General features: G+C 39.6%; 1 protein-coding gene across 1 annotated transcript in view; it reads right to left on the reverse strand.

Moving 5' to 3' along the window:
• Window positions 1-19,285, reverse strand: part of sh3rf1 (SH3 domain containing ring finger 1) — a 48,363-nt gene that overhangs the window by 7,541 nt on the left and 21,537 nt on the right. Inside the window, exons 3-9 of the mRNA XM_054603326.1 lie at window positions 13,418-13,693; window positions 12,845-12,940; window positions 9,640-9,945; window positions 5,255-5,365; window positions 3,389-3,516; window positions 2,264-2,434; window positions 716-999 (exon numbers count right to left, since the gene is read on the reverse strand). Of these exons, the coding sequence (XP_054459301.1) occupies window positions 716-999; window positions 2,264-2,434; window positions 3,389-3,516; window positions 5,255-5,365; window positions 9,640-9,945; window positions 12,845-12,940; window positions 13,418-13,693 (1,372 nt within the window). The remainder of the gene's footprint in view (window positions 1-715; window positions 1,000-2,263; window positions 2,435-3,388; window positions 3,517-5,254; window positions 5,366-9,639; window positions 9,946-12,844; window positions 12,941-13,417; window positions 13,694-19,285) is intronic.

The raw sequence follows: 19,285 nt of genomic DNA on the forward strand, positions 1-19,285 counted from the left end.
TAGATAATATTAGTGATTTTCTTTTTAAATAAACTTTAAAAAAGGCTTTACAATAAAAGCATTATTTATCAAACAAACAAAACAATTACAGAAAAGTAGAATATATCAAACAGAAATAACAAAACTGAAGAAAAGCAGTTTAGACAAATGAGGGACTATAAATAAATCTTCAGAAGTTTAAAAGAAGTTTCAGTTGCGTGGACGAGCTAAAAGGTAATCGATCTTTAATCAAATGTTTCATCTTCGTGTTGCTGCTGGGAAAAATAACCCTCCTTGTTTTGTTAGAGCTCCTCTCTTCTAACGGCTCTGGTGTCAACCTGTCAATCAGTGTGTAGCCCCGCCCTAAAGCATCCCCTGCTTTATGGTCTGTTTGACTCTAAATGGAGCATCATTTACTAAATGAACATCATGCTGTATTGAAGAAGACTTGAAACTAGAGATTGAGACCATAAACTCATGTTTACAATGTTTACTGAGGGAATAAATCAAGAGAGAAGTAGAGTCATTTTCTCATAGACTTCTATACAACCAGAGGAGTCGCCCCCTGATGGACAGGAGAGAGAATGCAGGCTTAAGGCACTTCCTCTAGTCTTTAGTCAGGAATTGATTGAATTGAGTTGTGACATAATGAAATATTCACACAACCCCTTATATAAAACCCCTTTTCATGCAACAAGCCAACATCCAGACTCCATTTTCCTCCCGGTAAACGTACCCGTCCTGACGGCGTTGCGAGCCTGATTCACGGTCATCTGGGAGCCGACGTGCAGAGGGACTTTGGGCTGTTGACCCGTGGCCGTCTGAGCCGCCGTCACCACGGCTGCGGGTAGGGAGTTGCCAGGAACGGCGTTGGAGCACACGGCGAGCGGCTTGTTGAAATCGGGACCCGGAACGATGACCCCGAGGGCTGCAGAGGAGGGGCTGACGATGGTGACCCCTCGGCCGGCCTGAGTGCACAGACTCATGGGTACTTTGGGCTGAGTGCTACCCGACGCCGTCCTGGAAGGAGAGGACATAAAGACGTGAGAGTCTGAGGTAGAACAGCTTATAAAACACAACTAAGTAATGATAATCAATAGATAATAATAGTATTGGTTTAAAAAAAACAATAAAATAAATAAATTAAAATAAAGTAGAAATAAAAAAACTGAAATATAACAGTTAAGAAAAGTGCTATATGGTAACCGTTTTTAACCTCCATAGGAACTAGAATTACCGTCCTGCGTTGTATGCCCTAACATCCATTTCTCTTTGAAATGTCATCACTTCATTCATTTTATTCTTTAAGACATTTGTGTGGAATTGTCATAAATAGCATGTTGATTCTTGAGTTATTTGCAAAATGTTTGTGACAAATTTTAAGAAATTGTATTGTGGTTTGTACTACCAACCCCATATTATATGTGGTTACCTATTCATTTATAACTTGTAAGTTTTAATTTTGTATGTTTTTATTACAACATATATATATATATATATATATATTTTTTTTTTTTTTTTGTTTAGTTTAAATTTTTTAATAAACTTTTTTGTGTCCCACAATTTTTTTCACATTTAATTAATTTTATATATTTTTTCTTTTACTGTTTTTCCTTTCATTTCTTCTTTTATAGTGTTTTTTTTTTATAATTATATTTGTGTGTTTAAGTATAAGTAAGTAAGCTTTCGTTTCTGTTAAAAATAAGGTTTATACATTTGGTAAGAAATGTCAATAAAAACACCAACTTTAATGTGTTTCATCTCCCTACAGTCACGTCATTTAGTTTACAGCTCAAAACACATTTAAATGTGCAATACCTCTTTAAACTTGATTCATTTATAAGCATGCAAGATTAAAAAAAACAGGATCATCTGAGCACTGAACGTGCTTAAATGATTTGATTAATGTTTATGTAGAACTGTCCTCTCTTTTATGTAATTTTTATTTATTTTTTGCTGTTTTGTTTTTACGACTTTTATTTGTGTTTTTATGTGGCGCTTGTGTAAAACTTTTACGATATTGGCCAGGATCGGCTTGTAAATGAGATTTTAAAATCTCAATGGGATTAACCTGAATAATTAAATTATACGACTTTAAATACAAATAAAAAGAGCAAAAAGAAAAATGTACTCCGGGGCTTTGCCATGTAGAGCTTGAAAGTTAATGAGTAAAAAATCAGAAACAGGTGGAATTATTAACCCGCGGCTGTGAATCACAGACAGATGGATGAGAAACCAGCGTGTGAATGTGTGACTGAGTGTTCAGTGTCAATGAACCACCGACCTGCTGACGGGGCTCATGTAGTTGCCGGGGAAGACGCCGATCTTGCCCGTGTGCATGGAGGTGCCCTTGAACCAGCCGTCCTGACAGCGCTCCAGCACCAGGAACATCTCGCCCTTCCTCAGCTCCAGCTCGTCCTCCTTACGGGGCGTGTAGGGGAACATGGCCACGTAGCTGGAACCAGAACAGAACAGAGAGGAGGAAATTAACAAACATACACATAGGGGTGTGAAAAAAAACTAAAATGGTACAGCAAAGTATCGATAACGTTATAATTCACCTTTGCTCAATACTCCTTTTCACTAAACAGAACCTGAACGCATCATAATGCAAGTGAATGTAACCTCCGTTCGTTAGCAATTAGCGGTGCTGCTAACGTTACTAGCTCTCCTGTTGATTTAAACACAGATTGGCTGTTTATAATGTAACATTATCAGAGATCAGAGATCAGAAAAGCATAAATTATGTCCTGATCTCATATTTTACTGAATATTGGAGGATAACGATCGTCAGTGAAACTTTATTTACACTGAGATGGTTAACATTAAACAGTGTTACACCGGTCCGTTAAACCACTAGTAATAAATATCAATATATTCCATCCCCTAAACACACACAGACCAACATGGATGACATAGAAGCAGCTTCACGTTTTCTACAGCGTGCCTTTCCAGCTTTACGCGTGTCATCGTCTCCAGCTGAGACTGTGCCCTCTGAACGAGAGGTCGAAATCACGAGAACACAGGAGTCTGGACCGGGATGTTTTCCGTCTGACTACATTGCTGTCAGGGGGAAGGGAACATGAACGCCTCGGGGTCTGACATGCATGCACAGGCAGACACAGATGAGTCCAGGGTGGATCTAATTCTCATCAGGTGTGTGGTGTCCTGGAGGAGTAATGAGGGGGAGAAAAGGTGAGTGGGGGGTCAAAAGTCAGAGGGGATTCTCCAATGAGACCCAGGAGACTGTCAGCTACAGGTATTGAACCCCCCATCACCTGTGCCTCACTCCACCTCCCCCTCCCTCCCCCTTCTTCCATTTAGGCCTCGGGCCGCCGCTGCACAAACCGCTTCTGACATTTCACTGCACATTTTAGAAGACTGCATTTTTTTTGTTTTTATAGCTCACACTGTGGGTCTTTGTCTCCCACTTTGGTCGCTTATGCTGGGGGAGGGTCTCTGTCCAGCGGCCAACGAGTACGCTGCTCCATCGGCGGAGGACTGCGGGGGAGGAGGAGGGGGAGGCGGGAGAGCATCCTGTAGGACAAGAACAGAAAAAAAAAAAGAGAGTATAGACTTTTAATCACTGTTTTTATTTCCTGTCTCTGTGTGACGCAGAAAGCAAGCAGACAAAACCAGAGTGTTTGTGTTGCGTGAGTGGAGAAACCAGTTTGTTTATGAGTAACAAAGAGGAAAACTAGAATGAGAGCTCATCTGTCATCTGGGATATCTCTCTCTCATGGGGGGGGAGAGTCTGGTTTGGCAGACGCCGTAGCCCTGTCCTCGACTTCCCCTTCGCAGCTGAGAATCTCCTACTCCGGCTTGTTTGTTTGTTGCTAGGCGACCACATGGCTAGATGTTCAAAATCCATGGCAGCATTTAATCGGGACCATATGAAATAATAAAAAAAAAAACATGTCTGTCTGTCGTCTCCACACTTCAGAGCAACCCTCAAACCAAGCGCGAGTGGATTCATCTTGACTTGTTTTCCCTCTTGTTGAGCAGCCTGTGATGTGAAAAGAGACTTGAGACTAATGAGCCTTAAAAAAAGGAAAAAATATGTTTTGCATCATCTTGCGTGCTACTAGACAAGGAATTAAAAATAAACCTGCTATGTCAACATGAAGTGCATGAAAAACAACGAAACTGTGAGAGACTATGAGCTCAAAACGAGTGTACAGAATCGACGGCGTAGACGACTCCCGTACCTCGGAGTGAGACGTGTCTCCTCGAGCCGAACGTCGAGCAGCAGAGTAATAGCTTCCATGACACAACAGCCCTGCGGTATGCATGTGTGTGTGTGTGTGTGTCTGCGTGTATGTGTAGACAGGCCTACGTGTACGTGTGAGTGCCGATGTGCATTTCGGTTCACTGCTGACGCTTGAGCTGAGATAATTAGGCTGCCTGCAGGCTAGAGAAATCATCTGTACAAAAACATCATGTAGGGTTCCCAAGTGAAGCGGAGAGCTCAACCTTTTGTGTACACATTCCTGCTCATTCAGAAACTCCACATGCCAGAGAGAGCACACACACACACACACACACACACACACACACACACACACACACACACACACAGACAACACACACAGACAGACAGACACAGACAGACACAGACACACACACAGACAGACAGACAGACAGACAGACAGACAGACAGACAGACAGACAGACAGACAGACAGGAAGTGTGCGTGCTGGTTTTATGTTGGGGGCTGAAGGGATTTCTTGACATGTCGTAGTTTTCAACTTTTTTCTTTTCCCCCTCAGCAGAAACATTTCACAAAGTTAATTTCTGCTTAAAAAGTTTCCTATATGTTTCTTTTATTGAGTTTGTTGAGAAATAAAGCTGCTGTATCTAATCCAGATTAAAACAGATTCACTGCCTGGAGTAACTTTGTTGCTTGTGAGCAGCTGGTGGGAAGTGCCATGAGGAAGTTCTTCTCATCAAAACAAACTCATCTCCTCAGGGGACAGCAAAAGTTTTGCTATGTGCATTGATTGTTTTATATTTTATACTTATGTAAACATATTCAACCTTTATTTCTGAGCCTGAAGTGTTGGGATTTAAATAAATGTATTAAATGGATCCACAGAATGACACATGCACTGTCTAACACAAATTAATGTGTCTTATATCGTTATAAATATGCATGTATGTCCTCTGGCTTAAACCATTGTAACCATATATTAATCTAATCCATTTAGCGATACAGAAATAGCCACATTAAGCGTATACTACAAGATTTGTAAGACCTGCAGAGGATTCCACGTACCACAGAGATGGATGTGTAGCTCGTCTCCGAGGGAAACGTGAAGACCGTTGCTGTGGTAACAGGACTACTAGGGGGCGGGGTCACGATTAGTCCAGTTGTGCAAATGTGTACCTGTCAACAAAAGAGAGATGTGGACCATTAAATCTAGAGCAAGCTTCACCCACACATGAAGAATACAATGTGCATAAAGAGATAGTAGAAGTGTGTTTGTATGAGGTTCTTCTCCATCGTCAGTGTTTAGTATTTTACTTATTTTACCTTTATGACGGAGAACTGAAGCTGTTATCTATGCTCTCTACAAAGACACCAGACTACATTCACACAAACAGAGATTTTACCTCTCAGAACACAGGAGCTGCTGGTCTTGATAAGTTAATGGTGACTATTATTTTTGTCTTTTTTATTATTATTCAGTTTGCTTTGAGCTACAGAAATCATTCCAAAGTCAAAATGTTCAGCTCTTTAAAGTTACTACTTTCATTTAGTGTTGATTTTGATGAACAATTGTGAACAAAAGTTGTCCCTTAAGAAAACCTCTGATTTTACTGCAGCAGGTTTTGACAGTCTACCCCGCTCAGTCCTGGTTCTCCCGTGCCTCCTTTCCCTCCAGCGGGCCCAGCATTACGGGCCCGCTGGATTAACCTAAACTGATATTGATTCTTTTAGGAGTCTAAAATACGTCCACAGCAGAACATTGATTTGCTCCGTGCTGGTTCTCCTGTCTGTTTCTACAAACTCCATCTACTGTAGTAAAACACTGACTGTGGAGAAGAACCTCATACAAACATCACTTCTATCCCTTTAAGTAAACACCATATGCTTTTAATCATTCTTATTCTGATTTCAGGAAGGAAGTAAAGGACATATGGGAATCATAAATCATCAACCCTACTGTATTTCAGAGCCCAGCACACCACATTGTATTTAAACGACTCTCACAGAACACACATGGGATTGTATCCTGGCACCCAAACCAAAAGAAATAGTGGTCTGATGATCTAATAGGTCAAAAGAAACCAGGTGACCATCCAGCAGGTCATCTCATTGGACATAAATGAGAGGTGGCTTCTCCAAGCAGTCACCCACGTGAGTCACGGTGCTGTCCTAGTAACAAGGCCATACTGTTTGGGAGTTGGACACACAATATCTCCCTGTAGCCTGTGGTCTCTCTCTCTCTCTCTCTCTCTCTCCTCTCTCTCTTTTCATGCATGACTGCTCCACTCTTAAGGTGAGCCTTTCAGAAAGCAGCCCAACCCTCAGACTCAATCCTCGACTGCTTTCTTATCTATTGTGCTCTGGGTGTGCCAAAAAGGAAAAGCAAAGAGGCGACACTGTTAGTGAAAATGGCTGCCTGGAAACATCTAAAGATCACAAAGGCAGGTGTGCAGTGCTAATTTAAATAAATATATTTACTTTCCTTCACACAATTCTTCCTCCCATCTACCAAAGTACTAGATGAGACGTTTTCATTTTCCAAAAAAGGACTACTTGTCCCCCTGTGCAACTGAGGGTTACCTTTGTTGTTGTTTTTTTGTCTTGGTGTGGGAAGGAGAGAGGATGAGTAGAGGTGAAGTGGGAAAAAGAAAAAGGAGAGAGTGTAAAGGGTGTTTTTTTATTAAATCAAACGTATTGTTAGCCCCGTTTCTCCCCGGGGAGATCAGATCACAAGCGCACATTTAAATCATTTTATTCTGAAGGTTTCCTGATAATGATGAGTGAGAAAAGTCTGGACTCATTAAAAACCTGATTACACCTTCTGCATGGATACCCAGTCTTTGAAGATACATAAATCTTTGTAACATGAAAGGTTTTGGGTTCGTAAAAAAAAAAAAAAAAAAAAAAAAGATCCTCAAGATCCACTTTACTGGGGAAAAGCACTTTACCCATCTACCTCTCACACAAAGACGCACTTAAACACACTGTAGATGAAAGATTAATGATTGAGCTTAATAGGGAGTTTTGGAAACATAGCATTTCAGAAAGTCTGCCGTATTCAGACAAGATGAAAAGAAGATTTAAGGGATAACAGACAAACAAGCAGACAGACGATAAGGAGAAAAAACAGAGCTTGCTACAAGCTCCCAGAACCTTAAAGTGTGACAACAATGTGGAATCTGTCTCAGAATATTGTTGAACCACTGGCCCTTAAAAACTGTCTTTATATTGTTTAGATAACAAAGAAAAAAGTTGTGCTATTGTCAGAGCATGACGGCCAATGTTCAAAGTAATAAGAACAATGTATTATTATTAGTTATTTTTATTATCATTGTCATTAATTTAATTATTATCAACATATTTTATACATTTTCCTCTTATATACATATATAAAATTAAATATAATAGTTTAATAAAAAAATATATAAAATATTTAATTTTTTATTATATATATATATATTTTTATATATATATATTTTTTTTTTTTTAAAGTATTTTTATTTTATTTTTAATTATCATTATTATTATTTAATTTTTTGTTATTATCCAAATTATATTTGGGACCAGGGGTGGAGGTGGGGGACAAAAATGTAGAAAATTGAGTCCCTAATGTTCATTTTATTTAATTGCACATGTTCAATTTATAAATTAAATGATCAATAAGAATAATAAGTACAAGATAAACAGATTTAAATCCTGAGATGGATCTCCTTCACCTGATTAGACTTGTGGTAACACTCATAGAATCATCAACACATGGTGAACAATTAATTCATTATTCACCATATAATGGGTAACACCCATTTCATGAATTTCATACACCGTTTACCTCCTGGTATTAATATAAGTTGCACATTTGAGTTCAGCTCATTAAAGGGCCTGAGACTGAGATAAATCAGCGGGACACTTGTGAATCTGCATGTTTGTTGTTCTGACAGTCTGACACCAAACCACAGACGGCTGGCGACCACAAAGCAGCTGTGAGCTCCTGTCACGTCGGGATCCGTGTGGAAACCTTCAGGGCTGAGCTGGAGTCGATTTATTATATTTTTTTGTGGGCGAGCAGAGTCACGCATCCATGATTTCAAACGCTTGGATGGAGCAGAAGCCCGTTCGGTATGATGGGGAGAAAAGGGGAAGTCAGACTTAATTGCTGACAGAAGGAGAGCGGAGCCTTTGAACAGAAACAAACATCTTGTGGAAAAAAAATTAAATGCATGATTGTGCACTTTTTGCCTTTTCTATCTATTGCTTTTTACAGTTTTGCAATTAAATACCACTGAACAACCGTAAGGAAAGTAATTTCCTCCCATGCGTTGGATTAAAGAATGCCACCATAATGATAAATTATAACAAGCAAGAGATGCACATTTATTAATTTTGTGTTTAAGGGTCACATCCTTCCTTGTACTGCTCAAAAATGCATAGAAAAACATAAAGACACTAAATATTTAGGTTTAATATAATATTTGAATAGATTTCATATTTGCACGCTTCCTGCTTTGTCATAACCAGATGCACAATATGGTTTATTACACAGAACAATCTGAAAAACCGTAATTGGAAACTATTAAAAAAAAACACTAGGTGATAGATGAACCATTTCATAATTAGGTAGGCTGGACTTTTGCATGAATACGCTATAAATATAAGTCTTAAAATGACACTTAAACATAATGAAAGGTTTTGTTTAGAAACAAAAAGGTTTTAGGTATCTATACATATGTTATTTCACTCAAAATATAATTAATTAACTGTTTTACCATGTTCAATTTATTCAGTTTTGTATTTTGTTATTTTCTTGGAACTCTTCATCCTCTCTCCATTTTCATATTTCCAGTCATTTTAAAGCACTTTGAATTGCATTCAATTTGTTTGAAAGGTGCTATATAAATGAACTTTGATGATTGATTGATCTGTTAATCAAATGAAGCCAGTCGGGAGATGAGTGAAAACATCTTTCCCATCGATAGAAGCCTTCAGTGCTGCTCTTTGCTTTACTTTCCTTTCAATGACGTAACTGTTGCTATTATAGCATCTACGCTAACCTCTGTAGGAGCCTCTATTGTTGTTCTGAACAATCGGTTGCAACTCTGCATAGCGACACACACACACACACACACACACACACACACACACACACACACACACAAACACAAACACAAACACACACACACACACTGCCAGTAGCTCCTCTGATTGGTCCGGACACAAATGCATTCCCTGAAGCCCTGCCAAGAACTCACTTTCCATGAACGGTGAACTCTGTACTGCAACTGCTGCACAGCAGTTTCCTCTCGGGATAAATCTAAGTTATATCTTATCTTGAATGGAGCTTATTTGTCAAACTGCATTCTTCAACACATAAGGTTAAACTTTTTAGGAAAGAACCGGCAATGCAGCAGCCGCTCTCCCTCCCTCACCCCCTCCCTCCCTGTGGAGTATCGTACCTGTGACGGCGCGCTGCAGGAAAGCCCCCCGCTGAGCTCCCCGATGCGTGCGGCTGCCGTGGGGTTGCTGGAGCTGATGAGGACGGGCCCACTGATCTCCATGGAGTGGCGCTGAGGGGGCGGAGCTAGCATGGGTTTGTGGGACATGGTGAGGGAGGTGAAGGAATGTCTCTTCTTGCTGTTCTTCTTCTCCCCTGCACGCTGGGCGCCGTTGCTCTGGGGCCCCGAGGACGCCCCCTCACCGGAGTCTCCGCCGGAGTCCGACGGCTTGTCCAACTCTATCAGCTGCCGAGCTGCCGAGTTGAACTGTGAGAGAGGAAGAGAGGAGGTGGAGGGGAGGGATGAAGAGAGAGTAGTAAGGTGGAAATAACATACAGAGGGGCGATGGAGCTGGGAGTATTAAAGTGATCATGAAAACTGTCACTCTCTAGAATAACGTTCTCAGGGAAGATCTCCATCTTTATCCAGTCGGGAGAGAAGGTGAGCAGCAGGATCAGGGCGAGAAATACGGATCTACAATTCAGACTCAACAGTCCAGTCAATGGTTTAAATTTGGGAACAATTTGTTTGAGTGTAACCAAAACCAAATCAGTAACTGTTCATGAATTTACTAGAGGCTGAAAGAGTTAATAGCAATTCCATTCAGAGTTGTTTTTCCCATCTATACATCCAAAGATGCACTTCATGTTTCCCTCCACAGATCAGACATGACAGGAAACTTTGTAAACAAGCTTAGAAAAAGTGTTCGATTCAGACCAGATTTATTTATTTTTACCCTAATAGGCGATTAAATCCTATATGATGTCATGATAAATCCTGGCCCAAAAAAATTGAGATTCATGATATTATCCCGATAATCATCAAAATAAGCTTGTTCGTTCATTTCTATCGTATCGATTGGTTAAACCGTGTTAAGTATTGTTCTGTTTTATGTGGCTTTGGGCCTCATTGTTGAGCTTCCTGTTTTGCTTTTTTTTTGCTTCGTCTGTCAAAGCACTTTGTAAACTGCTTTTTTTAAAAGGTGATATATAAATAAAGTTATTATAAAACTATTCAAAACATACTGGAATCACGTCACCTTTCTTTTTGTTCATAAACAAATATTTGCATCAGTCTTAAATAAGGGAATGATAAATCATAAGGTCCTATGAAAATAAATGATAAATATGTTTTTTTAAATAGCAACTTATATGAATCTGCTTTTTCTTACATAATTGCCATTTCTTCTTATAGATTTTTTTCGAAAACCAGGCTCTTTTCTTTTACTTTTCTACCACAATGGCGACCTAAGTGGCTTTTTACCCACTTGTGACAATATTCACAAATATCTCAATATTGAAAATCCACCACGATCCACTTATTGTGTCTGTTTTCTATCGCAATCTGCAATAAAATCCTTTATCATCCCATCATCCCTCTCACAGACAAATGAAAAACAACTTACAAGGTGAGGAACCTTAACCTCACTCCATGTAACACCACCTTTAACAGCAACTGTAGATTAATGTATGTAAACCACTGAAAAGGCAACAAAAGCTCCGAAGGTAATGAAGACACTCTGACCCAGATATTCACTGGTTGTGCACAACGTACAGAACATTTCGTGATCCTCTATATGTTTGTTTATGAAGCCCTCAACATGACTGCAAAACATCCAGTCAGAGGAGGAATACATATTCTATTCTGCTACAGTGCTGTGTCAAAACAAAACCCTGCAGTTTCTGCAAAAGCCTCAGTCGGTATGTAAAAATATGAATATTAAAAGAAAGAATACATTTGAAAGGAAGAAAGAAAACTGTCACAGCTTTGAAAAAAGAATCCTCTCCCACGGACTAAACCTTAAAAACACTCTGCACTACGTCAATCCAAAACCTTATAAAGACTGAAACCAAACGCATTCAGTCTTTGACACATTTTTAATTGGAAAATGAATTAAAAAGGACAAAGATTGACTTAATGCTGTCTGGATTATTCTAAGCTTTTAAGTGAGACTTGTGGAGCTCAGAGAGACTGTGAAGCTTCAAAGACGCGTTTCGTGGTTCTATTAAACGTACGAGATCTTTAAAAGGAAGAGAAGTATCATAAACATTACGTTAAAAGGATAAGGGGGACTTCATGGGGAACAACATTTTGAGGTACTTTTACTTCACTTGTTCTATTGTTATGCTACTTTCTACTTCTAATCCACTACAATTCAGAGGCAAATATTCTACTTTTTACTGCACACCATTTATTTGATGACTTAAGTTACTTTGCGGATGAATAAGTATATGTAATACAATGCATTGTTTTGCAGTAAATTATACATTTTCTGATTTTCGTCTGTAGATTTCTCCTAAATTCACCAAAAGTTACCATTAGATAATGCCTCATTTGCATTTTTAAACATAACATTTCTGAAAACTTGTAATACAAAAAATAATCATCTTAATGTCAGTAATCAACTGGTGAAGTTTCATGTTGATATCTATTAGTTATTTTTTTACCCTATTCACCTGTAGTGTCTTCAACATGTATGTAATTTAACTAAACATATCTTTAAAGGACGTTTTCTCTAAATGAGTTTTTTCTCAGACTCTGATCCAGAAATCTCCACTTCAGTAGCTCTTACATACACCAAACTTTACAGCTTCATTCCTCTCTATATTCTGAAGGTTAACACAGAGGGGTTTGTTCAGATATCATTCATAGCCTGATTTATACAACGTTTTATTAATAATAACATGGAGAAGATTGATTTTTTGAATTACTATTGACAGTATTTTCTGATTTACGGAGTGATACAAAGTGATATCGAAAATTCTCTCTGTAAAAACATTTGACTCCAATATGTCAACACAATGAAACAAGGCTTTTGAACTTGGCTTTAACCAATGTTCACATTTATGTTCTGGAAATGTAGAAAAATTAGCAAAAATCGAATAAAATAATGCCTAATTTGAATATTGAAAGATACATTTTCAGAAAAAAATCATTGTGATATCTATTTAATCTTGAGCTGTAGTGTCTCCACTTTAGTACATTTTCTTGATTATTACATACTTTTACTGAAGTAAAATTTTGGATGCAGGACTTTAACTTGTAAAAGAGTGTTTGTTTTTTTAATTGAGGTATGAGGACTTTTACTTATACTTCTTCAATAACTGCTTATTCCACTAATGATTTGTGACATTTTGACATTAAATAATCTCCTTCATTCTCTTACCTCTACATATGAGATGGGGAAAATTCCAATTTTGTCTCCCAGCATTCCCTCTGCCCAGTTCTCGTCCACTCTGCGGATCACGGTCAGGATATCATCCTGAAATTGAAGACACAGAGCGGCGCTGCATGAGTGGAAGAACTTAATTAAGGATGCTGCTAACTAAGCATTGTTTCGCCTCCTCGAGGGATAAACACACCGAAACAGAAATAACGAGTTTTGGGACGATGTATTATTAAAAGGGACGTGCCCAAGAGTCTGAAGACATTCTGTTTAGAAAACCACTTAGTCAGCGTGTTTCTGTTTTTGCTCATGTGGCATATAAACAAGTGAAACATCAAAGTGCCCAAACAGCTGGACAGATATAACCACTTAATTACTGTAGTTAAGGCCGTGGCATTCATTCTTTTCAGCTTAATTACAGTTGTTCATCAAGAAGTCTGGCTTTAAAATATCTGAACCATTTCAGTTAACAGCCTTCACATTCTGACACACACATACATTAACAGACTGTAATGACGGGTCATTTTTGTGACCCTGTTGCGAATTGGCGTCGCCGTGGCTACCGTGTCTCACCTTGGAGAACGGCAGACAGTCCTTGTCGGCCTCCTTGTCCTTGAGCTCAAAGTCGTACAGGGCTTTGCACTGAGGCGGCGGCTGCGGCAGCGGCTTGATGACCTGGACGAAGTTGGTGGGGAAGAAGCCGTGGACGCCGGCCATCTCGCCGTGGTACCAGTTCTCGTCCACTTGCCGACGCAGGATGATGACGTCGCCCTTGATGAACTTGAGGTCGCCCGGTTCCTTGCCGTCGTAGTTGTAGAGCGCTTTGGCGCAGGGGAGCTGGGGTACACCCTGAAAACAGAGGCAAGACGGGGAGACGGTTAAGAAAAAGGGATGACAAGAGTTTCACTGTAATACAATTAAAAAAACAGAAATGAGTCAGCATTTATGAGCTTCTGGTTTCATCATCTCAAAGTCAATGTGTTTCTTTTAACGTGTTTTTGGTTAGATGTCTGATGTAAGGCCTGTGGTGTAACGGACTGACCCCCCCTCACAGTTTGGCACTCATGTGAACCGAGGACTTTACCATCATAGTGTGAAATAAAGGTTTTATTGATCGAATTGGCAGTAAAAATATCTGATCAGGATTTATGCTTTGTAGTCGCCATGATAACATTGCATTATGGACAACAAATCTGTGTTTAAATCAGCAGCAGGAGCTAGTAACGTTAGCAGCACCGCTAACGGCTAAGGTACGGAGGTTCCATTCAGTTACATTATGATGCGTTCAGGCTCTGTTCAGATGAAATGAGACTTAGGCAAAGGTAAATTATAACTTTATCATGATGTGTTCACATGTAATCTTGTAAAAAGGAAGTTTTGGTGAGAAACTTGAATTAAATGTAGTTATTTGAAGATGATTTATGACCTGCTTAACTTCCTAACATTAGATCTAAGCAGCTTATAGAACAATAATTAAAACTACTAACGACCATCAATACAATTATTTTTTCCAAATCTTTTAATTCTGTGTTTTTATGCAAATATCCACTATAGATTACCATAACAAAGATACATTTAGAAAGTAAGATCTTTTTATGGCTTACACTCACAAAACAAAAAGTAATGCAAGAATTAAACTAAATAATAAAATAAAGGATAAAGAATTAAGAATGAACTCTCAATTTAATAAAATAAAGTAGCACAGCTAAAAAAAGACGTTGCAGGAATCACACAAAATTATTCACCAATCAAAAGCACATTTTTCAGAACAGTACAAAAGATTTCAAATAAGTATTCACAGTCACTCCTGAACCAACTAGAAATTCAGCTTTATGGGAAATTAAATTTGTGTTTTTAGACACTTTTTAGACACAAAAAGGAGACATAAATGTGAGAGTGAATGTTTCTACAGAGACGGTAAACTGTCTGTTTGTCCCCGATAGTGAAACAGTCCATGTTGTGTGTTCTCAGTTTTAAGTGTGATGCGCCCGGCTGGTTGTGGCTCGCTGACTAACGCCTTCAGAAGGCCCAGGGCTCCGTCCCTTTATCCTGCAGAGGAAAGGTTTTGTATCTCAGCCTGCTAGGCCTGGAGTCCTGAAAGGCCCATTCAGGGAATGACAATCCAGGGAAAGAGGGACAGCGAGTAGAAGAAGGGGGGGTGCAGCAGGATAGAGGAGCATCAATGTTCTCCATTCAGGGTGGGTGTCCATGAGGAAGGCTTCAGTCCAAACCCCCCCCCACCGGTTATCCCTCTGCTGTTAGACATCTTTTGCAGTGATCAGAATCACAAACACTACAAACTGACTGGATCTCAACTCTGAAAACTAACAACAAGAAGGACTTCAGACGGTGATAAGAAACTAGAACTAGGTCCCACGAACTGCCAGGGTGAGAAGTGATCCAGAGAGAGAAGGGTTAAAGCAGAGCTTCAGAGCCGGCTCTGCAGGCTTGTTAAAGGCTAATGAACCGTTTACAGGCTCAGAGGAGAATAAAAGTACAGAATGAGCCGTGATGGTGAGCCAGGGTGACATTACCCTGCTGCAGAGAATCACACAGCCTAAAGCACAGAGCCAATCGGTCTCTGGCTCTGCAGGTCCAGTCTGTAGGGAGGTGGGGGGGGTTTGCACTGCAGCCCCCTGCATACTGCACTGGAACTGGGGCTCCTTTCAGGGGGGAAAAAAAAACAGGTCTTTGGAGCCCACCCAGGCCTGGCAGGGAGCTTTCGTGATGAAAATGCAAATGAAAGTGGAAGCCATTTTTGTGGCGAATGACAGGTTCAGGCTCCACAAAGCCAATAAGATCAGATTACAGGGGAAATATGAAATGCTCGTCCCCCTTAAATACTGGGCAAGTTTGTAAGCGCTTGTTTGTGCACCACTGAGGCCAAAGACTTAATAAAACCTTTAGTAGAATCAAAGTGTCCAAAGTCAACAGTGCTATGCAATAACTTTTGCACATGGTAAAAGTGATTGCGCTCATTAAAAAATGAAGTAAACAAAGTTTTGCATGTGCAACTCTACCAGCTGTTAGCACCTGGTAAGAGGAAAGCAAAGTCCTGCTTGGTTAAATAACTGATCTTATAGCATAGAAACATTTGGAACTAACTAAATCAGACATGTAGATTCGTTATATTATAATTCATTTTCTCTCAGTGAAAGTCTCTTAAGCCGACAGCAGAGTGTCTCCACGCAGCCCTGCTTATAAACGGAGCTGACTTGCGGAGGTTCCATTTAGTTACATTGTGGTGTGTTCAAGCTCCAAACAGTAAAAATTAGCAGTGGGTATAGGTAAATTACAACGTTATCTGGATACGTTTAAATGTTATCTCGTAAAAGTAGTTTTTTCCAAGATTTGAATCAGTCTAGTTGTTTGAAGGAGATGTTTTCAAAACAATATAAAAGAGATGTAAGAGTGAATTATGAACTGTTTAACTTCTTAACACTAGCTCTAAGCAGCTTAAAATACATTATTAAAACTACTAATGCCCCGAGAAAGCAAATATTTAAATCCTTTGAATTGTATGTTTTTATACAAATAACTACTATAGATGTCAATAACAAAGTTAAAGGATAATAAGTAAGTTTGCCTCTTGGGTAAGTTAAACACATAAACCTGAACAACAAAAAGCTTAATATCAAGACCTGACTGTACTAGAAATGTCCTTTCTAACATTCCAATGTTTATGTTGTAAGACAAGATGTCCCTTCTGTTTTCTATTAAATTAGCAGTTAAAGTTTTTAGAGTTCTGTACTGGACAAACTCACTCGTAATAAGTTTTGGACCCACACTGTTACTGGATACTTTGTCAGCTGTTTTTTTTTTTAACTCCCTGTTCCGGCCTCATTAAAGAACAGTTTGTCAGCAGATTTATATTTCCATGTTTCACTCAAGATTAACACAGCGAGGGGGGGGAGAAAATCTAGACATTGACTCTAGACGAGGTGGTGTGGGTGTGCAGGACGGAGCACAACCCGGGATGAGCGATGGCTGTGGGGGTTAATATCCGTGGAAACGCTGCTGTTGTGTCTGCAGAGGACCTGAGTAAAAGGAGCACCAATCATCAGTCCTGACCAAACATCCCCTCTGGAGAAGAGAGGAGACGCTGCTCAAAACTGGAATGTAGGAAACAGTTGCAACAACATGAATGCTGTAAAAATAAAAAAAAGTCACCTCAGGCTGCCAGACACACAAACACAAACACACACACACACAGGTCTTAAACCCTCCACAGACGCAGGAAGTGGCCGCATTAAAGGTACATGTCTGCATGAGTTCAGGCTCCAAACGCCCAAAAAACACAATAAAATACATGAGATTTTTCTGGTCTATGGAGGGGCAGGCAAGCTTTTTTCCTCCCAACACCTCTCCAATTGTTCTCAACATCTGTGGTGAAATATGGAAGTAATTATACAGCAGCACACCCCCCCCTGTTGGGTTGCTGTATCAGACTCTTTAAACCTCTTTAAAGATTTAAAAGTAGCTGATTAAACAGCAGCAACACCCCACTCAGACCACAGGTAACCAAAAGGCTTGTGCTTCGTTATTCTGAGGCCCCGGACACGGCCTTATTATACTTTTAAATCAATACAAACAAATGCAAAATAAAATGTTGTACACCATCTTTTTTTCTCATTCTTATACTACCAACAATATATATATATATATAAGAAATACAATAATACCATTCAGCAGCTGAACTTTCTCAGACTAGGAACATGTAATCAAATATGTTGTTTTGCAGACTGCAGATCAGGTAAGCGTATTATCAGTTAAAATGAACACATTGAGAATTTAATATGGCAATAAACTTTATCAGCTAGATAAACAGAGAATGAGACACGGCGGTTAATTAAGTGAGCTACATGAGGCAGCTTCTTTCACAACTTCCTCACACCACATCTTTCAGTTGTTAATAGTTGTAAAGATCCATCAAAAGAGAAACTTCACTTTTAACTTAAGTTTAAAGGGTAAACTTGTTTTGCCTTTTAACAACAACCTGCTTATAAAAGATCAAATCAAACAGTTTTATTTTCTGCAGCGTTACAGTATTCCTGAACCGTCTGTCTAACAATGTGCAATCGGGAAGACAGGTGAGATGGGTCCAGGTCTGAGGATGCATTCAAAACAAACCCCTGACGCCCACAGGAAGAAGAGCGGCGTGAACGACCAAAACACGATGGAATGTCACGTGTAGTCGCTTAGTTTGACCTTGTGCACCAGTTAAAAGCGGTTTTGAAGGACCTCACATTCCGATTGGTTATTGAAAGTAAATCTGAATCTAATTCAGAAACAGTTTATTGCCAAGTACGTTTGCCCATACAAGGAACTTGGCTTTGTGATTGCCGTGTGACAACAAACCACATGCAGTAGTTAAAAGACATGATTTAAGAAAAGAAAAGATATGATAAACAAACAAACAAGGTGTATATTTAAAGTGAAAAGTGTGTAAATTCATATAAACTATGTTTTTTAATCTGTAAATGTGGACAGATAATCACTCGTAGGACCCAGCATGGCGTCACACAAATTACCCATTTTAGTGACGCTCACTCGCAACGCCTGATTTGGTGTGAATGCAGCTTTAATTCTCCACTTTCATGTGTGAGAACAGTGCCTCCTCCTCCTCCTCTCCTCCTCCCCTCCTCCCCTCCTACGCTGAAAAAGTCCCGGCAAAACTCATTCGGCTCCTCTAAAAAAACCAGACGTCTGAAAGCGTTAACACTCATTTTCTTTCAGGGGGTTAGACGCCCCGTTTGTGTTCACGCTCTATTGGAAATCCGTATTCAAACATCAGACCCACAACTTTTCTTCATTACATTTTTCACGTGCAGCAGAGAATGCTAATGCTGTTATCCTACCTGTGTGTATGAATGAGGGACGGATGGATAAACAGAGCGGGAGAAAGGGAAAGAGGAAAAAAGAGAGAGAGAGAGATTAGGCCCAATGTGCAGAGAGCATCAGCTGGTCTGTGCAATTACTCTTGTACTGCAGATAATGCAATTAGTCCTGTGTGCTAAAGGGATTTGGCTTTTATAGTGTTCTCTTCCACAGCACTGGATTATAACTGAATTACCCAAAGTGTTCTGCTCTACAGCACATCCAAATGTCAACAACCAGTGAGCAGACGGGCATAAAAACACAATGCATGCATGTAGTGCTACGGAGGTAAGACTAGGTCAAATGGGGATAATTACACCGACAGCTTGCCTTTACACAGTGGTGTTTGCAAGAGACGTTATAAAAAGACAAAAGAGACAATAGGTCTGTAAAGATGGATTTTTAACACACTAATGAATTGTTGTGGTCCGTTTACACCGAATGCTCCATGACCTTTTTGTGTGCGAAAAAAACAAGTATTTTAAAGGTTTGTTGTGTTGCGGACAGACCTGACAAAGCATGAATTAATTATTAAATCATTAATCAAATGACGAACTTGTGACC

Source organism: Anoplopoma fimbria, chromosome 8, assembly GCF_027596085.1.
Source record: "Anoplopoma fimbria isolate UVic2021 breed Golden Eagle Sablefish chromosome 8, Afim_UVic_2022, whole genome shotgun sequence".
In the NCBI taxonomy this organism is placed as follows: domain Eukaryota; kingdom Metazoa; phylum Chordata; class Actinopteri; order Perciformes; family Anoplopomatidae; genus Anoplopoma; species Anoplopoma fimbria.